Source organism: Alternaria arborescens, assembly GCF_004154835.1.
Source record: "Alternaria arborescens strain FERA 675 chromosome Unknown contig_10, whole genome shotgun sequence".
In the NCBI taxonomy this organism is placed as follows: domain Eukaryota; kingdom Fungi; phylum Ascomycota; class Dothideomycetes; order Pleosporales; family Pleosporaceae; genus Alternaria; species Alternaria arborescens.
This window is the reverse complement of record NW_021167865.1, coordinates 864,007-881,110: the sequence shown is the minus strand read 5'-3', so window position 1 is coordinate 881,110 and position 17,104 is coordinate 864,007. Positions and strand designations below refer to the sequence as shown.

Genomic DNA, 17,104 nt, shown 5'->3' with positions numbered 1-17,104 from the left:
GGTGCGGGGTGGATGTTGTTGATGATCGCCAAGCGGAGGAGCCGTTTGGCAAATTTAGAGCAGAGGCTTCGCGAAGTTTCTTTGTCGCGCGTTGTTCGTGTTGTTTGCTCACCCACCGGCCATGGTGGTGTATGCGCAAGTATGAATGCAGAACAGATGAGCCATGAGACGACGCCAGATGAGTGTGCCAAGTTGATTCAATATGTTGGTTGAAGTACATACGCTAAAATGCTAACAAGATGCAAAGAGAAAAAAAAAACAAAAATGACACCCCGCCATCCCAACGGGAAAATACACAGTAGTCGCTTTTCGAGATATGGCCTTGTTCTCGTTTATGAAGTTCCCCAAATGCATGAAAACAATGTGGCTGCTCCAGCCTGGTATCTTTCTGGCTCCAGGCCTGTCGCTCATGCATGTGGTCGTAATTTCGTAAGTAAAAAGGTTGGTGATGAAGGTTTACAAGTTGAAGTGAAGTTTCGGCCGTTATTTGTCGCAATCAAGTTTGAATGGAGAGGAGCCTCCTACGAACACCAGCCAAAAATTCGGCCTCGTCGATGCGCTGAAATTGCGCCTCTTCTTCTTTTCCGTATAGACCGGTGCTGCCATATGGTCCCTTGCCGCTGAAGTCGACGTTCTGTGGCCAGTGCCCATCGGACGAGATCTGCGCCAGGGAAAAGTCGCCATGCACGGATTGGAAACCGGGCTCGAAGATGCACTCTGCAAAGAAGAGCTCGACGTACAAATCGCGAGGGATGGCGCTCTCCGCGCGAAGGCGGATGAAGCGACGGGCTTGCTCCAGTAGCTTCTGCAGGGCGTCGGTGGCCTCCTGAGTGGAGCGACCGTCCTCGTGCTCACACAAGTGCAAAGCACGTACCTGCAGGTCGCCGGCAAACTTTGCATCGTCGTTGGAGAAGAGATGGGAGCATACAGAAGGAAGCGAGATGGAAAGAGTCTCGAGCTTAGGGCAGTTTCGGAAAGTGTCGCACAGATGCTCGCAGTCGCTCGGAGATCCCGGATGTGGGTGCCAGAAGCCATCCTGTGACCGCGGGCTGTGCTCAAGCACTCGGAGAGTCTTGCGAGACGCCTTGACAATGGCCATGACACCGTCGATAGTGATGGAAGAGTTGCACGTCAGATGAAATTCCTCCAGCTGTGTCGCAGTGCGAGCAATGGCGAAGAGATCGTTGTCGGTGATGGGCATGAAGCTAGTGTCACCAAAGATCTTCAGACGTCGCAGCTGGCTGAAGTTGACCGACTGCAGTGGCTCCAGATCAACGAGATTGTCCTTGTCCGCTGCTTGTTGCGAAGTAGGGTCGACACATTGGAGTTCCAGCGACTGCAGTGGCTTACCCGTACCAGTGAGGACAGTCCGCCAGGCCTTGGCGTCCACGTGACGGATAGTGGTCCAAGGAAGAGAAAGCGAAGTGATGTTGGTACAGTTCTTGAGCGATTGGAACACTAGACGATCGGTCTCGGCGGTGTAGAAACCGTGCACCCACATGCGTCTAACCTTGGCGGCCACCTCTGGGTAGTCGTTGCAGATGCTCACCGTCCGCTTGAGTGAGGCGAAAGGGTCGCGGTACACAGCCGTGCCAGTCGGGCGGTCAATGAGTTCGTAGAGTGGGTAGCTCTCTCGCCTGTTGGACAGCTCGGCCCATCGCTGATGTTCGTTAGCATGATGCTTATGGTAAGTAACAAACGTGTGCTTACTTCTCCTCCCTTCCAGCGGCGGATATAGACATCCTTGATGGAGTGCTCCAGAGCCCACTCGTGCCACTTCCAGCAGACTGATCGCAGCGTCGCAGTCGCGTCCCACTTGAGGAGCTCTGGCGGAACCGGGCCTCTCACATAGCGCTGGAGCTTGGCCCTCTCGAGAGGCAGTGGTGCTTGCTGGAGACCGAATGTATACGTGGGACCATCACGTATATTGGCCTTGGTAACCTCCTCGAGGATCTGGGTAAGGACTTCGTAGGGGAAGTCGTTGATGTTCATTGAATGTTTGGCAGCGGTGTGACGGTAGGGTGACTCGTGTCTGGATGTTGTTGTTGATGGTAGTAGATGGTGTCTAGGTATGTAGGTGGCGCAGGTGGAAAGTCGTGTTAGTCGGGCGTGGTTTCTAGAGTGAATCTCGCAAGGCTCCTAGGACTCTTATAGTCGAGGGCAGAGATTTATTCTTGACAAAGAGCACCATGGTTCATTGTTAGTCAGACGTCTTGTGTCTTCCCCAGCTCCATGCACAAGCGCCAACGACTCGGACGCTGGACCGACATGGCCCTTGAGCTAGAAGGATCAATTCTCAGCATAGGCGAGCCAATAGGGTGATTAGCAGCACATTGCAAGCGTATAGTTTTGCAGTGGAAAGTGCTTGTGAGGTTAGGTTCTCTTTACGTCACGGTGGCTTGGCGAGCTCGGGTTTGCTGGGGCGGCGATTCAAAGCAGAAAATTGGCTTCACGTGGCTCGTGGCTGGCGTTTCGATTACCCCCAGGAAATTCAATCCGCAGGCCACCTGACCACCAATGACACATGGAAATCTCTGACGAGACCCTCCGACCATCTTTCACAATCCCCGTGCCTGCATGGCGCCTTTCTGCTGGGTCAATCCGAGTCCAACCTCCGTTGCTTCCACGCTGTCGCGTCCGTCGCGTCGTCGTAACGCCGTCTTCACGCATCATCTCACGACACAAGAGCATTGACTGTGAGCATTGTGGCTTGCTTTGACATATTACATCCGACGCATTGATCACTTCCACCATCTCCGCTTCTCCAGACGGCTGCTGGACGGTTGCGGCTGCGGGTGTCGCCATCTATGTCATGTCTCGCACCTTCTGTCGTCAAACTGCCAACGTCTGACGCATCACGGCACCATACACGACCAGCCTTGCAATACCCTGTCAACCATGATCACGATGATGTCCAGAACGTATTGAGCCTTCTCGTTCGCTCTCTCTGTCTCTCTTTCCAATAATGCAGCGCACGTTGTGCAACCTACGCAAAACTCATGCCATGACCATTCACCAAACACAAACACCACACGCTGGGAGTGGATCTGCAAAATCTTCACAATGCATGGGCTCCTCCTCTTGGTGACACGTATTTTCCGGTCTGCTGCATGAGTAGGAGCTTAGGCCTCTCACCATCGTGTTCGACTGGACTTTATTTGGTAATATCTTACGTCTTCGAAACTTCCCCGCTATGCAACTTCTCCACAACCAAGAATGCAAACACCGTTACGGGAACTACTCTAGCTCACCACTTGAGCCGAGCACACTACACAGCGATCCCCAAACAGCACATGTAAATTAGCGTTATGAGATGCTGACACTGATTAGAGTGACGTTAATGATGACGATACAACCACGGGGTACCTCAAGTATGTTAGACAGGTGCTGTACGCAAGCAAAGTACAACAGACCGATCGCTATACTGCCTGTGCCTCTGAGCACCCCTAATTTCCTTTCTCGGATTCTATGAGCTAAGGAAATACGCTACCCCGCAAAAGATCTCGGAGACCCCTGACACAAGCTCGCTTCCACGAAGTTCATCTAGCTCTGAGACGATCACACCGGCAAGCTAGCGCTACGGGATAGACATTCCGTTTCCACTAAGGCCGTCGGAGCTTGCCTACTACAATGCCGCTGCAAGGCGAGCAGATGGAAACATCGGCTTCGCTGTTCGTCCGGCTGTACGTGCGTCGTGCGCCACCCAGAGTCACGGGGGGTCTAGACGGGCTCAGCTGACATGGTGCTTCCCAGCGCTAGGAGCCGCAACACCACCGAGAAAGTATCGTGACCTTCCTTTTTCGCCTCGCGGATGCAGATGGGCCAAGGTGAGGCTGAGTGCTGACTGGCGGTGCCCCCCGGATGCTGGGTTGCGACACGTGTCCGTGCTTTTCGGGAGGTGCGGTGTGCGAAGCGTATTGAGAGTGATCACACGATGTACGGGCGATCAAAGTAGCAAGGTGATAACCTTCCTTTGAGCAGTAACATGGTTTGGTACACGTATGTTAAAGCTTATCTCAGCCGGTCGTTGGACTCCTTGCTGGTGGTATCTTGGGCTTTTGAGCTTAATGGACAACTCATCACATCCCATTCTGAACGACATGGCACATTCCCACATACACAAAGCTGTGAGTGAATGAGAATACGGAACGGGGGAAACTCGGAGCACAACTCAATGGGCTTGCGACCTTGACTACCAATTCAAAGTCTTTGACAATGGGACTTCAACCTCGATCAACCATCTCATCCTTGTCCCAAGGTATTGAAGTCGTAAGTAGATCTATACTACGACCACACTGAGATGACGTGATAGGTGTTACAGCCGCGATGCACTATCTTATCTGTGGCTCCTGAACACGTCTCCATCACGTCTATAATGGTGCAACATAAGATAGGGATATCGACTGCTGGGTGCATGAAGAGCCTCATGTACACATGTTTCCGTTCTTTTTGGCGTTGTGTCACGCAAGATAGGAACATCACGCGAAGAGAGCACGGAAACGCTTCATGTACATGTCTTCTTGTTTGGCTTAGTGTCACACGAGATATGGATACCTTGTCCGTGTGGTATCACGACTAGTCACTTGTTTCCTCATCTATGTTCCAAAACTGCAACACCAGATAAGGATGTTAGACGTAGGCGTAGAAGACATGAGGTAGATTTGATGCAAGTCCGCCGTCCTCTTCACTTTGAAGGATAAACCGAAGCACAAGGAACAAAAAGTCAAGTCTATAGTGAGGCAAGTTAAAAAAAAATAAGAATCATCATTGGGGTATCTAACCTATTTAAACCAAATCACAAAACTTGCTATCCCCATTCTCTTCTCCGCCTTCCCTATATCACACCTCACTGCTCCGTCCACCTCACTCTACCTCCTCCTCACTCCCATACTCTCAACATTATTTGCATGCGCAAGCAAGTACTTACAGCACGTCAGTGTATACTTGCATGCCTTAGTCCACCCCTCATCTTTATTCAACGCCAACTTGATACTCTGATCGTGAATGCGATCCTTGCGAATCTCATACGGCATCTTGACACCTTGGGGCCCACCAGGACCCGCCAGGCTACTCTGGCCTGGCGGAGAAGTAGTGGTAGTAGCAGAGTTTTCAACAAATTCCCCCAACTGGCGTAAGCACTCGAGGAACGCAACCATAGCCGTGTCGAATTTCCGGTGCAAGAAACCAAAGTTGATGGGAAAGTCGCCAGAAGAGTACAACTCGAGTCTGTGTTTTGAGACTTGCGGCGCATTTGCACTCGTCGCGCCGTGGACTCCCGCATTCCTCGTCGACTCGGCTGCCGTCGTCGTCGTCGCCGTCAAGTTCCCGCCGCCTTTAGCTTCCAGCCTCGTAATCGTGCTCGTAGACCCCATAGGACACAACTCGTACCCTTCGAACTTGTAGCCTAGTCTCTCGGCTAGTGTAGCAAGTAGCAAGCAAGTCTGTCCCCACGCCGCATTAATCTCCGGCCAATCCACATAAGGGTTCGGCAGTCTTCCTAGCCTCAGGCCGTTGATAGTAGCAAAATGGTTGTCGTGCGTAATATTAAACGTATCATTATACACACTTCTCCTCTGCAGCTGGTTCAGGACCTGCGCATCATGCGCATACCGCGTGGCCAGCGCATCTCGCTCATTCTGTATCTCGGTCAACTGGGTGTTAAACTCGTTGCGTGACTTCCAAAACTCGCTTTCCTCGATATCAAGACTGCGCGACTCTGCTTCCAGGGCCGCAAGCTGGTTGTCAAGTTCGGCCTTTTCGTGCTCGAGGGCCTCGAGCTGCGTTATAGCAGTTGCTTCTGCTTTCCGGGCGGATGTGAGGGCGGCTTCGGCGAGTTTGACTTCGTCGGCGGAGGGCACGTCGGTGTTTGCGCGGCGGAGATAGTCGACGTAGGCGTCGCGTTCGCGGGTTGCGACGCCGAGACGCTTTTGGAGGCCGTCGATGAGGAGGTCGGTGCATTCTACGCAGATGGGGTGGTCGATGTCGGAGCGAGCCGAGAGGATCTCGAAGAGCCGGTTCGTGGTTTCTAAGCCATCTGCTAGAGTTGCGCCGCCTGGTACATTGCTTAGACTGTTTGTAAAACTCTTCCGCCGTGCCTTGTCATTTGCGTTTGGCTTGTCGCTGCTGGCTGGTGGTTTACGAGCTGGACTGCGGGAAGTGGATGAGGGTGGGTCTATCATCGACTCGGACATGTGGACGTCGATGAAGGACATGGCGGGGTTTTGGGCGCCTTTTGAGCGTCCCGAAGGCGGTGCGCCCTGGATGTTGCGTTTGAAGGTAGGGTTTCTGGCATCTTTGGCTGCATCTTGATACGTCTTGAGGTGCTCGGGAGGGTTGGGTGGGCGCGACTGGCGGTTGGGCGAGATTCTTGATGCTGTTTGTTCTCCTGGTACTGTCGAGTCTGTCGCATGTTAGTATGCTGTGCCGTAATCTCGTGACCTAGGAATGTACCAGTCAATAGCTTGAAGGCTGCCGGATTGAGCTGGTCAATAGAGGCATCGATGTCGATGGGTGTCCGGCATTTCTGGCAAGCCAAGCCCGTCTGTTTCTTGTCGTTGGCCATGTTGTTATGACTCGTGGTCCTTCATGTTTGAAGAAGGGTGGAGAATGTAAAGTTGATAGGTGTTGGAATGACGGTGTTGCGGTTCACGAACGGCGATCACCTGCGGGCCGGCCAGTGGGGTCGAGGCGTCGGGTGCCTGCCGAGGAAGTCGCGTCGCGTCTCGCGTCATTCTCACTAATTGTACCACACACCGTCTCACAAGCGATCACTCCCCACCAATCCACCCACGCTCTCTTCGTTCACCCTGTACACATGATCTCTGTCAGATCAGCTTCATACGCGCGCTATGGAATCGCCGACGAAGCGCATGCGCATACTCCAATCAGCCGAGATCGACGAAGAGAATGACGAATACATCGAGGCAAAGCGGAAACAACAGCAAAAATTCAAAAGCCGGCTCGAGTCGATATTCGAGAAGTTCGGAAATATGAACGAGTCACAGAGCGACATAATCGACTTTAATACGAACCAGGTGGTGGTCGACAGAGGACATTTGCGAAGAATAGACCGTCGACTTAATGGGAAAGGAAAAGGGTTGTTGGATACGTTCCTATCGACTGGGGACAGCCTGGGAGATTCGGAGGAAGGAGAAGCAAACGAAGGCGACTCGGAAGATGAATTGGCACTCCCGCAATCGGTAAAGTCCAAGACTACTGTACCACCAGAGCAAGACATGAGCAACCGGCAACTGGAACCTGCCTTAACAAGCGCGCAACAACCTACGTCACCCCCATCGGACGTTTCAGCAAGATCCGTGCTACAGACTGGTGTACCGCAAACACCAAATGCGCCAAACCCTGTCCCAAATGTCCTACCATATCTACATTTTCCACAGACGCCTGCTGGTCAAGAGGCGCAGAGTGCCTTCGTCAACTGGATGCACTCCATGGCGAAACTTCAGAATGATCCAAACACCCCAGTAGTCCTTGCAAATGTGGCCCCCACGCCGACTACGCCTACAACAACAGGTGACAAAGTGGCGCCTCCTACAGATCCGAAATGGTTCTATCCACCTTTGTCTGCACAACCGTGCTCATGTCCAACCGCTCAGTCGAGCCCCCTCCCGAGCCACAGCGTAGCGCCTACAGAGAAGGCGGCCGATGAACAACACGCAGACATTATATCGATAGATGTAGGCGAAGAAAGACCTTTGGTGACATTATACACAAGGCCAGACGAAAGCTCGCCTACGAAGCCCAAGAGAAACAGTCCACGGGTCGGGATCCAGAGACGTGGTCCCGGCCCGCCAACGAAATACCACTTCACTAGTGAAGATGATATATACATCAGCAAGCGGAAGACAATAGATGGTGCCTCATGGGCAGTAATCTGGGGAGGCAGAGAGAAATGGAAGCGGTGGCCGATCAGCGCACTTCGCAATCGTTGGACTTTGATAAAGAATCAAGATCTACACTTGCAAGGCGCTTCTGTAGCTTCCACAAGCGATTCTGCCAATGGAGGCGATCATATCTCCACGGAAGAAGTTCCCGCCGTCTCGAAGCCACCGCACCACCTACCGACGCCAATTTCTTCCGAGCATGAAGATTGCCATCAGGATCTCGTAGTTTCGATGGAAGAAAACAAGCAGGACAGGTTGTCGTCCATTTCGCACTACGACGACGACGAGCTGGATCTGTTATCCCTGGCCGGATCCGATCCAGACGAAGACCATCTCCCTCCTGGCGGTGACGACACAACCGCAGTTGTAGTTGCATCGCAAGATGTAATACTCCCATCCATCGAGACAAGAGATCTTGTCGATGAAGAAGACACCATGCTAGAAGAGGACTTGCCTTCGACTCCGCAGACGCAGGATTTCAATATGACACCCACACGAGCATCTGTAGACCTGCTAACACAAGACACCGTCATGACACCTACCCGCGCGTCTTCAGCCACAGTAAAGACCGAACCATTATCTTCGCCGACAACGCTTGTCAAGCGAAAACGATCTCCACTTTTCGCTAAGATGATACCCGACTCTCAAGACAACAAAGATGGTGCGCAAGAGGACTCAAGCAATGTAACAGTCGCATCACAGGAATCCGCCGAACCCGTGAGCACAACTCTCCGCTACCCGTCCAACCAACAAAGCACGCACACCGCACTCATCAGCAGTAGAGATGCTTCCCTTGACCTCACCGGCCATGACGAACTCCTTCCCTCTCCTGCCGACCCAGCAACCCCATCTCTCAAACGCAAACACGACGCGATCACAACGCCGATGCTCTTCCGGACGCCCAAACCCCGCGATGTGGACGGCAATAGCGAAACGGGCGCAACCAAGTCCACGTCTAAAGCTCACCGGAAATCCTTTCTCAAACAGGTCAAGAGGGAGTGGACAAGGAAGGGGACGCCTGCGAAGGAGAATGTTGTAGGGAAAAGCGCAGGGAGGAGGAGTCTAGGTGGTGCGCTGGGGAATCTGGATGCGAGGAAACGGAAGTGGATGGATGATGAGGATGATGGGAGTGAGGATGAACTTACTATACGTTAGTGCAAGATTATTTATGAACATAGTTGAATGTCGTTTCAAACGTGATCATGACAACACTAGTCTTGTAAATTTGTATCTCATCGTTATGCAAATACAAAATCTACTATACATACTCCGCACGGAATCCTGTTCCATTCTTCCCAATAACTGAAGAAGTTTAAACTGATTTCCATTTTACACCCCCATTTATTGACATTCTGTACGCACATCTCGTCCGCTTTCCTTTCCTCGCCCCAGCCCGCTTCCCTTGCTTTTCCTCTCTTATCTCTTAGTCTTCTCCATTTGTAGACTTTTCGCCACCGAATTAGGTGTTGGTCTCTTACAGCGGACGTCAGCAGTCGAGCCAGGGTCGCTCACGCAGACATCCGAGATGGCCCGACGACCGCATAGCTATCTAGCAATCAGCAGCCCGTCGAAAGCTGACGCGGACAGCTAGGTACGGCCACAAAAAGCGAAGACACAGTGGCTAGGCAGATCACTGCCTGATGTGAAAGGGCTCTCCAGCCTGTGTTGCCAATACAGACATCTCCAATCTCGCGACCCTATAAATGGCTATGATGCTGACCATATACTGACCACCCTTAAACCACATTTTTCAATCTCAGCAACGATGAAATCATGGATTTATTAAACCTCGCAACGGCATTGTCTATAACTGAGATCAGACTTCCCCACCTGTGCCAAAAACAAACAAACCAAATACTTCCAACTCGTGAAGATGTTTCCAGTTCTTTCCTCTTCCAACATAATGAACGCTCGCCCGAGATCCTCTCTGCCAAATGGTTGTTGATATACTTCCTGGCTTGTACAGTCTGCTAACGGCTCCAAACCTTTCTTCGGATGGCCGACAATCGCCCAAAAGATGGATAGCCAGAGGTCTGGGTCGCGATAGTTACAGGGGTTACAAGTTGTGATGAATTCGCAGGCTGCGTCGATCCGTTTCTGCTCATCGTCTTCCAAAAGCTGGGTGACTTCGTTCTCCGATTTCAAGAATGCCAGAATATAGTAAGCCGGTACTCCGATTACGATCGGGTAGCTGAAGCAAATCGCCATAACGACCTTGACCGTCGTCCAGGCATCGAAGTGTAACACGAAGTATAAGCCGATAAAGAGTCCGTAAAATGAGCCATTCAAGGAAGTAAGCAAGTGGTATTGGTAAAACCAACTAAACCGGTATCTGTTGTAATTCCGAAGTACTCTACCCTGCTTTGGCTTCATCCATGTCATGTCTCGATAATCTCTTGTCTGGAGATAGCGGTATTCGTTTTCGAGTCGATCGAGCCGTTGCCTAGACGCTCTGGTGTCTTGTATGATGGATATGGCGTATCCAATGTGGAATTCGACCGCAGAAAGGTAGATAATTGTTCTTGAAAGGATGCCAGATGGCATACACATAAGAAGGCTCAAAATGAACCCAAAATGAAACAAGAAGAACCCGCATAGGGTGCGTGGTCGTGTACTATCGCGGACAATCTTTTCCTCGAGAGCATCTGAAACAAAATTCACGTTTATCCGGCGAGTCAACTCGAGAATGAAGTGTTGACAATTCGAATTTAGCAGTGAATATTCCCTAAAGCCATTCAAAAGGCAGTTTTGGGCGCCAGTGTTTTTTTCGCGGAACAATTGGTCTTGTGCTTCCACTAGAAAGCGGTTACTTCATCTCTGAGAAACGGCTAAGTATAAACCACATACGCTTTGTTTTGATAGTGTTCGGGGATACCGCCGTCGTGCCGAGCCTTTCGTCCGTATGACGCCACTTGTCCTTGTCGCTAAGGTGTTCGACCTTGTCACTCGACTTTCTTGTGCGAAATTTGGCAACGCTAGCAAAAGGAAGCGAGCCTTGACGTTCGAGGTCGAAATAGTAGTCCCCAACAATCAACGTGTAATGTGACAGCCAGCTAGTTGGAGCAATGTTTTCGTAGAGGGAGACCCAAGTGCGAAAAAACGGCGGACAGGAAGCAGAGTATGATAGAGTGTAGCGCCTAAGAAACACGTCGTGCGTTTGCGCATTGCTCTCGTCGAGATCTGAGTCTTCTGGGTTGGCCATGGGTGTTGTGTCTGAGCCCATCTCTTCACGTTCCTCACCCTATGTCAGATGTCGATGGGTATATGTGAAAGAATGGATGGCGCGAAGTCAGTTTATCAATGACGTTGGCCACGTCACTCAGCCTGAGGCTTGCGGGTTGGAGCATTTTCGCTTGAGCGGTTCAGCTGGTGGAGGCGGTGCAGGCAATTGAGGCAGTGCAGATTGGACAGAGAAAGCCATGGAACAATGCCACTGTAACTCAGCCGATATACTCCAATAAAGTTCTACTATAGAAACAGAGTCGTAGTAGGTTCTACAGGATGACGTACTACGTTGATTTGTTGCGCTCAGAGAATACGAGCTCCGAAGCATTGTGGCGGTGGCGGTGCGAGCATCGCCTCCCACCATCCTCAGCAGCCAGATGCATCCAGGGTAATTTCTTGAGTTGTATACTGTTTTTGTTTCTATTCTGATCGTATTTAGTTGCTGGACTTTCATGCTTTATTCATTCGCAGTTTGCTATATGCAGAGCACAGCGATAGGCATCATGAGTCGCATTTTCACATTCATCAAACTTCTTTTGCCATTCCAAGCGGCAGCCTGGAAGGTTTCGTCTGCGCCGATTAAACACATGCTTGATGCTCGGGATAAGGAAGAAAAAGATCGCCTTACCTCGTTATGGAGGGACAACGCTATCGTGCAGCTAAACACCATCTCAATCACCGTATGTATCCCCTGAGCTTAGTCGCATATTGTACTGAGATTCTACCTCTAGAGTGCTCTTTTTGCCGGAGTAATTGCAGCGTCATTTACTTGGCCAGTGTTTACTCGACTGTCGTACTATGCGCTATCCAACATTCAAGCAGTCTGGTATAGTGGGTTGGCTTTGGCATTAGCCTCGATTGCAACCTCTACACAGTTAGCCGTTGCCCTGTCACGGCTAGGTAGCCACCCTGACGGTCTTAGCAACATTCGGGAAGTTCTGGGAACGCAAGGCGAGGACGACGTTTGGAGGCCAAGCAGACTTCAGCTTATCATCTGGCAAGCGCCAATATCGCTGTTGAATGCAAGTGTGATATTCTATATAGTTGGACTCGTTTTCGTTGTGATAAGCTCAGTGTCTCCAAGTTCGGTCAAACACGATATTAAGGTAGGGAGAGATGTCTCATTCCCCGAGAAAGTTTAATCACTAAGTGTGCAACTAGATTGTTGTACTATTCATCTTGACTCTAGTATATGCTACAGGACTATATTCTCTCTCAGCTTACGGCCTCTATCATCGAGTCAAAGAGAGGAACGCAGCACAGCAACAACTATCTGCAACTCAGCAAAATTCATCGGGCCCAGTAAATGGGACTGTCTAGGAGAAGAGCAGATTATGCGGCAGAGTGAAGGTGTCGTGCGCAGCAAATTGATATATTAGGCTGTAAGTCAACAAACTCTTGAGAAGATGTATAAGCTTCCGACGTACCTACCACAAGTAAAAGTGAGGCAGTCGCGTGACGCTTACACCAAATTAACGTATCGCACACTAGGCAGAGCCTAATTATAAAAGGGATTAGAAGGGAGTATAATTTATAAAAGAAGGCTACTATTTTAAGAATGTCTATTCCTCTAGCCTGTTGTGGAGATTGTTATGTTGGGAAGTGGCTGTGGCGTCCCGTTACATAGGGGGTGCCGCTTCATAGGACGGATGTTACAGTTGGATCCTTCGAGTGCCGCTCAACCCACTGTTCCGTAAAGTTCTTCGCTACCCCCTCTGTCGCAGCACTAACTCTGCGCTGTTTCTTTTTCTTCTCCACCTCACCACGCCTTGGTTCCCTACTATCCTGAACAGCGCCAACACCAACATTCTTGAGTTTCCGTTCCAACTCCATCATCCTGGTAATCAGTTCGTCCTGTGAGTACCCAGCTTTGACCTTTTCCTTATTTCCGTCTTCTTTTTCTTCTTTTTCTTTCGTGTCCATCCGATTTGACGGGGAAATCCTCTCATCGTCTACCTCCCGCCCGAACATTCCTCTCAGTACACTCACACTACGATACTTGAACCTAAACACCGCATACGGTTTGTCCAGTCCATCCAGATACTGCGGTCTGCCCACAGCATGACCATAGTGCGTTGCTCTACCTGGTCGGACGGCGTGTTCGATACCCTTTGCTGTAGAGGTGCGTTGGGAGATTGTCAGGCGGGGGAGTTCAGGGGCGATGTAAGTGCTGTTTGAGGAGAATGGGTTGGCAGGGGGGGAAGCCGATGGGGGAGGTGGGAACTGCCAATGTGGTTGTGGGGCTGAGATTGGAATTGGTGAGGAGAGGGAGGGGTGGTTGGGGTGGTAGTTTGCGAGCGATTTGTTGCTCCGGCGTTCAGATTGTTGGGTTGGTGACGGTTCAGGCCCGGAGGAAGGGTGGTTTGGCCAGTATTGGGCTAGAGTTCTATTACTCATACGCTGGGGCTGTTTTGATGGTGGCGGTGTCTGTGCTGCAACGGTGGTAAAGGGCGTAGGCGTCGCCTGTTGTGTAGCAGGCTTTGCAGTGTTGCGCGGAATGCCGCGTGACTGATTCTTCCAAGCCGCTTCTGGAGCTGATGGATTCTCAAAGGCGGATTTTAGAGCGGATTTCAGATCGGCTAGGTCGTTCTTGCCGTGCTTCTTCTCGATTGGAGGAATTGCTATTGTATCCCAACCGGTCTCTTTCGTGTTCCAGCCATCAGCAACTTTGATAGTCTCGTCATCATCATCCTTCGCCCAACCATTGGAAGTGTCATCATCGGTTGACAACCAGCCTTTCTTATCATTGTCCCTAGAACCCTTTCCATGCCAACCTGTATCACTCTTCTTGCTCCAACCAGCATCCTTCTTGGTTGCCTTGCCCCACGACATATTCACAGCGCCATCGTTCTTATCGTTACCCCAGGAAGATGAAGAAGACGATCGATATCCTCCTTTTATCTTACCCTTCGTGCTCTGTACGAAACCCTTCAGCGAAGATGCGTATGGTGCAGGTGCTAAAGTACTGGCGGCAATATCAGGCTTGCGCACCGCATCATGTACCTGAGAAGCCCATTCTGGTAGCTGCATGACTGTGACTGACGGATCTGCATATATGCTAGGCGGCTTGGAGTGTGCATGATGCGAAGTAGCAGGAATGGGTGCATTCATGACCACCGGCGCCAACCTTGCATCCACTGAAGGCACAGGCGCTGCCCTCGCATGTACTGTTTCCTCAGTCGGTGTACGATGGGAATGTCGTGATGATTTTCGTTGCTTTTCGCGCTGTGTTGACTTGGAACGTCGAGAGACGCTCTTGGATCTCCGCCGTGGCGTGTGTATCCGACTTTGAGAAAGCGACGGCTGGATAGTGGCATCTGAGCTACTCAACGAGACCACGGAGTCTGAAGGCCTTTTGATATGATCCCAACCTCCAATCTGTTCTTCATCTTCTGTAATAGTCTCGTACTTTCGCCGCCGATGACTCGTCCGCGATTTGGAACGTGCTCTCCGCTGCGAATCGTGCTTCGAGCTTCGCCGCTCTTGTGAGCGGGGAGAAATAGAGGAGCGGCGTACTGAGCGATGATGACTGGGCTGGTTTGGTGCCCAAGCTTTACACTTTTGGCTGGAAGTTTCCCACTCAGCTACTCTGTCAGTCGGCCAAGTATCTCCAGTGTCCCAGGAATCGGACGCGGCTTTGTCGCGCAAGGTCCACCCGTCGGCACTGGAAGACGTAGTCTCGTCTGCCGGCGTCTCAATCCAGGTTACGCGAGTGCCTGCTCTACTCCGTGCTTTCCGCTCGCTCCAATCAGCCTGAGACTGATCCCATTGCGATCCATGGGCGCTTTCGTGGTTGCGCGAGGACGAAGCTGCAGGCTCAGATGGGCGACGTAATGACGGACCGATATTCAAAGGAGATTCAGGCCATGCGCCAGGTGGTTGACTTGTAGTCTCTGCATCAACCTTCTGTATCTTGTATTTAGTCTGATGTTCTGACTGTATATCCATCCGTCGCGATTCTTCCACCCCCTGCTTTACTGCTGTAGCGAGAAGATTGTTCAACCACATTGGATCCATAGCCGGAGGTTGTGTAGCCCTGATATCTGAAGATTGATTTTTGTATATCTGTCCGTCGCGTGGGATAGGACCGCTGCCATATTGAACACCGGACAAAGAAAGATCGTTGGTGGTCCTTGCCCCGGGGCTAACAGCCTCGGAATATACAGAGCGTAGTTCAGAACGACGAGTGATAGGTGCTGGAGGGAAAGTCTCATGAGGGCTATGCGCGGTGCGACGGTTTCTCGATGTCGAGCTTTCCTGGCTGCGGGGGGTTTCCACGTAAGGTGGGTGGTAAGACAAAATTGGAGGTGGTGGGCCGTGGCCATTGTCAAAGGGAGTCAAGAAGGGACCCCGATCATCGTACATGGACCTCTCATCAGATGGAGAAGAGGTGTTATCCAAGTCATAGAGATGTTTAGGGTAATCTCCTGCTCCGTCAAAGTTCATCGTCGAGGCAGACTTGGCACTTCGTGTTCCAGCGCACCGTAGGACGACGACTTCGATACATCCTATGTTTTGGAGGACGTCTGGTGAACACAGATCTGGCGCATCATCTGCTGAAGCTGTGACTAGTTAGCAGGCCGCGATTTTGTGGAGTCTTCGCAACACTTACTGATGTTGAGCTTGTCAAAGGCCCACTCGCGTGCAACCATCGAACCATCGTCCTGCCTCTCTTCCTTCTGACGTACGCGAAAATCGACAAGAGAGCGGTTATCTGAAGGCTTCCGAGGCTTCAAGTCTTGCCTGTTGCGGTTGCACTGATAAACTCCGTCGACGTAGACAAAGATTGCAACGCCAGGAGCGATGAACTTGTTGGATGTAAGGTGAATCGAGAAGGTCTGCGGCTTGCTGGGTACGGGAATGAAGGTCTCGACGAAACCATCGCCGTACGTAGTACCAAACTCCTGCAATGCCTGTTGACTTTCCGACAGCTCGATCGCGCAGTTGAGGTCCCTCAGTGAGGGCATTATCGAACTGATGATCTTTCAAAAGGACTGCCGTGCTACGAATGAAGAAAAGAAGCGATCCTGGTGATGATGTCTCAATGGAATTTTGTTCCGTATGTGGGTTGTGTCAAAGTGAGTGCTTGTTGTCACAGCGACCAATCAGTGTCGAGTGATAGTGAAAGCTCAAGAATGATCAATCAACAATTCAGCCAAGAGACGTGGAGCATGAGCATTCACGTATCACCTTCAGGTACGAAATTTGGAGCAGAAGGCGAAAATCGATGTACGACTCACTGTGAGTGAAAGATACGAAAATATATTTACCAGTCGACAGCGCTATCATGCGATATCGGCAGCTGTCTGCTTCACGAGCACCCTACTTCACGTTTCCCAGCCTACCGCATATAGGCAAAGAAAACGAAACTCCGCTCGACTATAGCTGCAAACAGAGCTATTCGAAACGCACGCGATTTCGTTGGCTGCGGACAGTGTACCCTAGGTGGCATTGCAGTAAACGATGACTCGCAGCGTGCATCGAAAGAATCCCAACATATCTAGCACGAGACAGATATATCCATAGATAGAGGGAGTAAGCGTCGTCAATCGCGTATTCGGTGATGATGGGGTGTGGGGGAAAGAGACATTGGATGAAGATGAGATGACGGAGGCTGCACTGGCCAGCCGAATCTGCTAGCTTCTTTGGGCATAGTCCGTATGTTGCTAGCATGCCTTGGCTGGTATTGCTAGATAAGTCATCAGGTCCTTTAAACTCTTTAAAGTACAGCCGTAGCCGATAAGCGTCAAGTCCAAGCCGTACTTGGACCTCAACGGCGCTGACTCCAAAGTTCACGAATCAGGCATCAGCGCCGCTTGCGCCACGGTTGCACCAGGCATCCGAACCATGGATCGGGTGTTATATATTTCGCTCATCTCAATTCCTCCTTGGAGAATCAGCTCTTCAGTGGGTCTCTTGTCTATTGTTTTAGTATGATAGTAAATCAGTCGAAGATCAGTCATTACGATAGCACACAC

General features: G+C 51.1%; 4 protein-coding genes across 4 annotated transcripts; 1 reads left to right on the top strand and 3 right to left on the bottom strand.

Moving 5' to 3' along the window:
• Positions 1-496: 496 nt before the first annotated feature.
• Positions 497-1,992, bottom strand: AA0111_g5381 (hypothetical protein; the record flags this gene model as incomplete). Its single annotated transcript, XM_028651485.1, has 2 exons — positions 497-1,660; positions 1,711-1,992. 2 exons carry the CDS (start codon positions 1,990-1,992, stop codon positions 497-499), a joined length of 1,446 nt encoding a protein of 481 aa, XP_028507030.1.
• A 2,876-nt stretch (positions 1,993-4,868) lies between these two features.
• On the bottom strand, positions 4,869-6,562 carry AA0111_g5380 (hypothetical protein; the record flags this gene model as incomplete). The annotated part of the gene is made up of 2 exons (XM_028651484.1): positions 4,869-6,400; positions 6,451-6,562. The coding sequence occupies 2 exons, from the start codon at positions 6,560-6,562 to the stop codon at positions 4,869-4,871; spliced, it is 1,644 nt and encodes a 547-aa protein (XP_028507029.1).
• Positions 6,563-6,848: 286 nt separating this feature from the next.
• Positions 6,849-9,056, top strand: AA0111_g5379 (hypothetical protein; the record flags this gene model as incomplete). The annotated part of the gene is made up of 1 exon (XM_028651482.1): positions 6,849-9,056. One exon carries the CDS (start codon positions 6,849-6,851, stop codon positions 9,054-9,056), a length of 2,208 nt encoding a protein of 735 aa, XP_028507327.1.
• Positions 9,057-12,764: 3,708 nt separating this feature from the next.
• Positions 12,765-16,093, bottom strand: AA0111_g5378 (hypothetical protein; the record flags this gene model as incomplete). The annotated part of the gene is made up of 2 exons (XM_028651481.1): positions 12,765-15,688; positions 15,739-16,093. The coding sequence occupies 2 exons, from the start codon at positions 16,091-16,093 to the stop codon at positions 12,765-12,767; spliced, it is 3,279 nt and encodes a 1,092-aa protein (XP_028507328.1).
• Between the last annotated feature and the right edge of the window lie 1,011 nt (positions 16,094-17,104).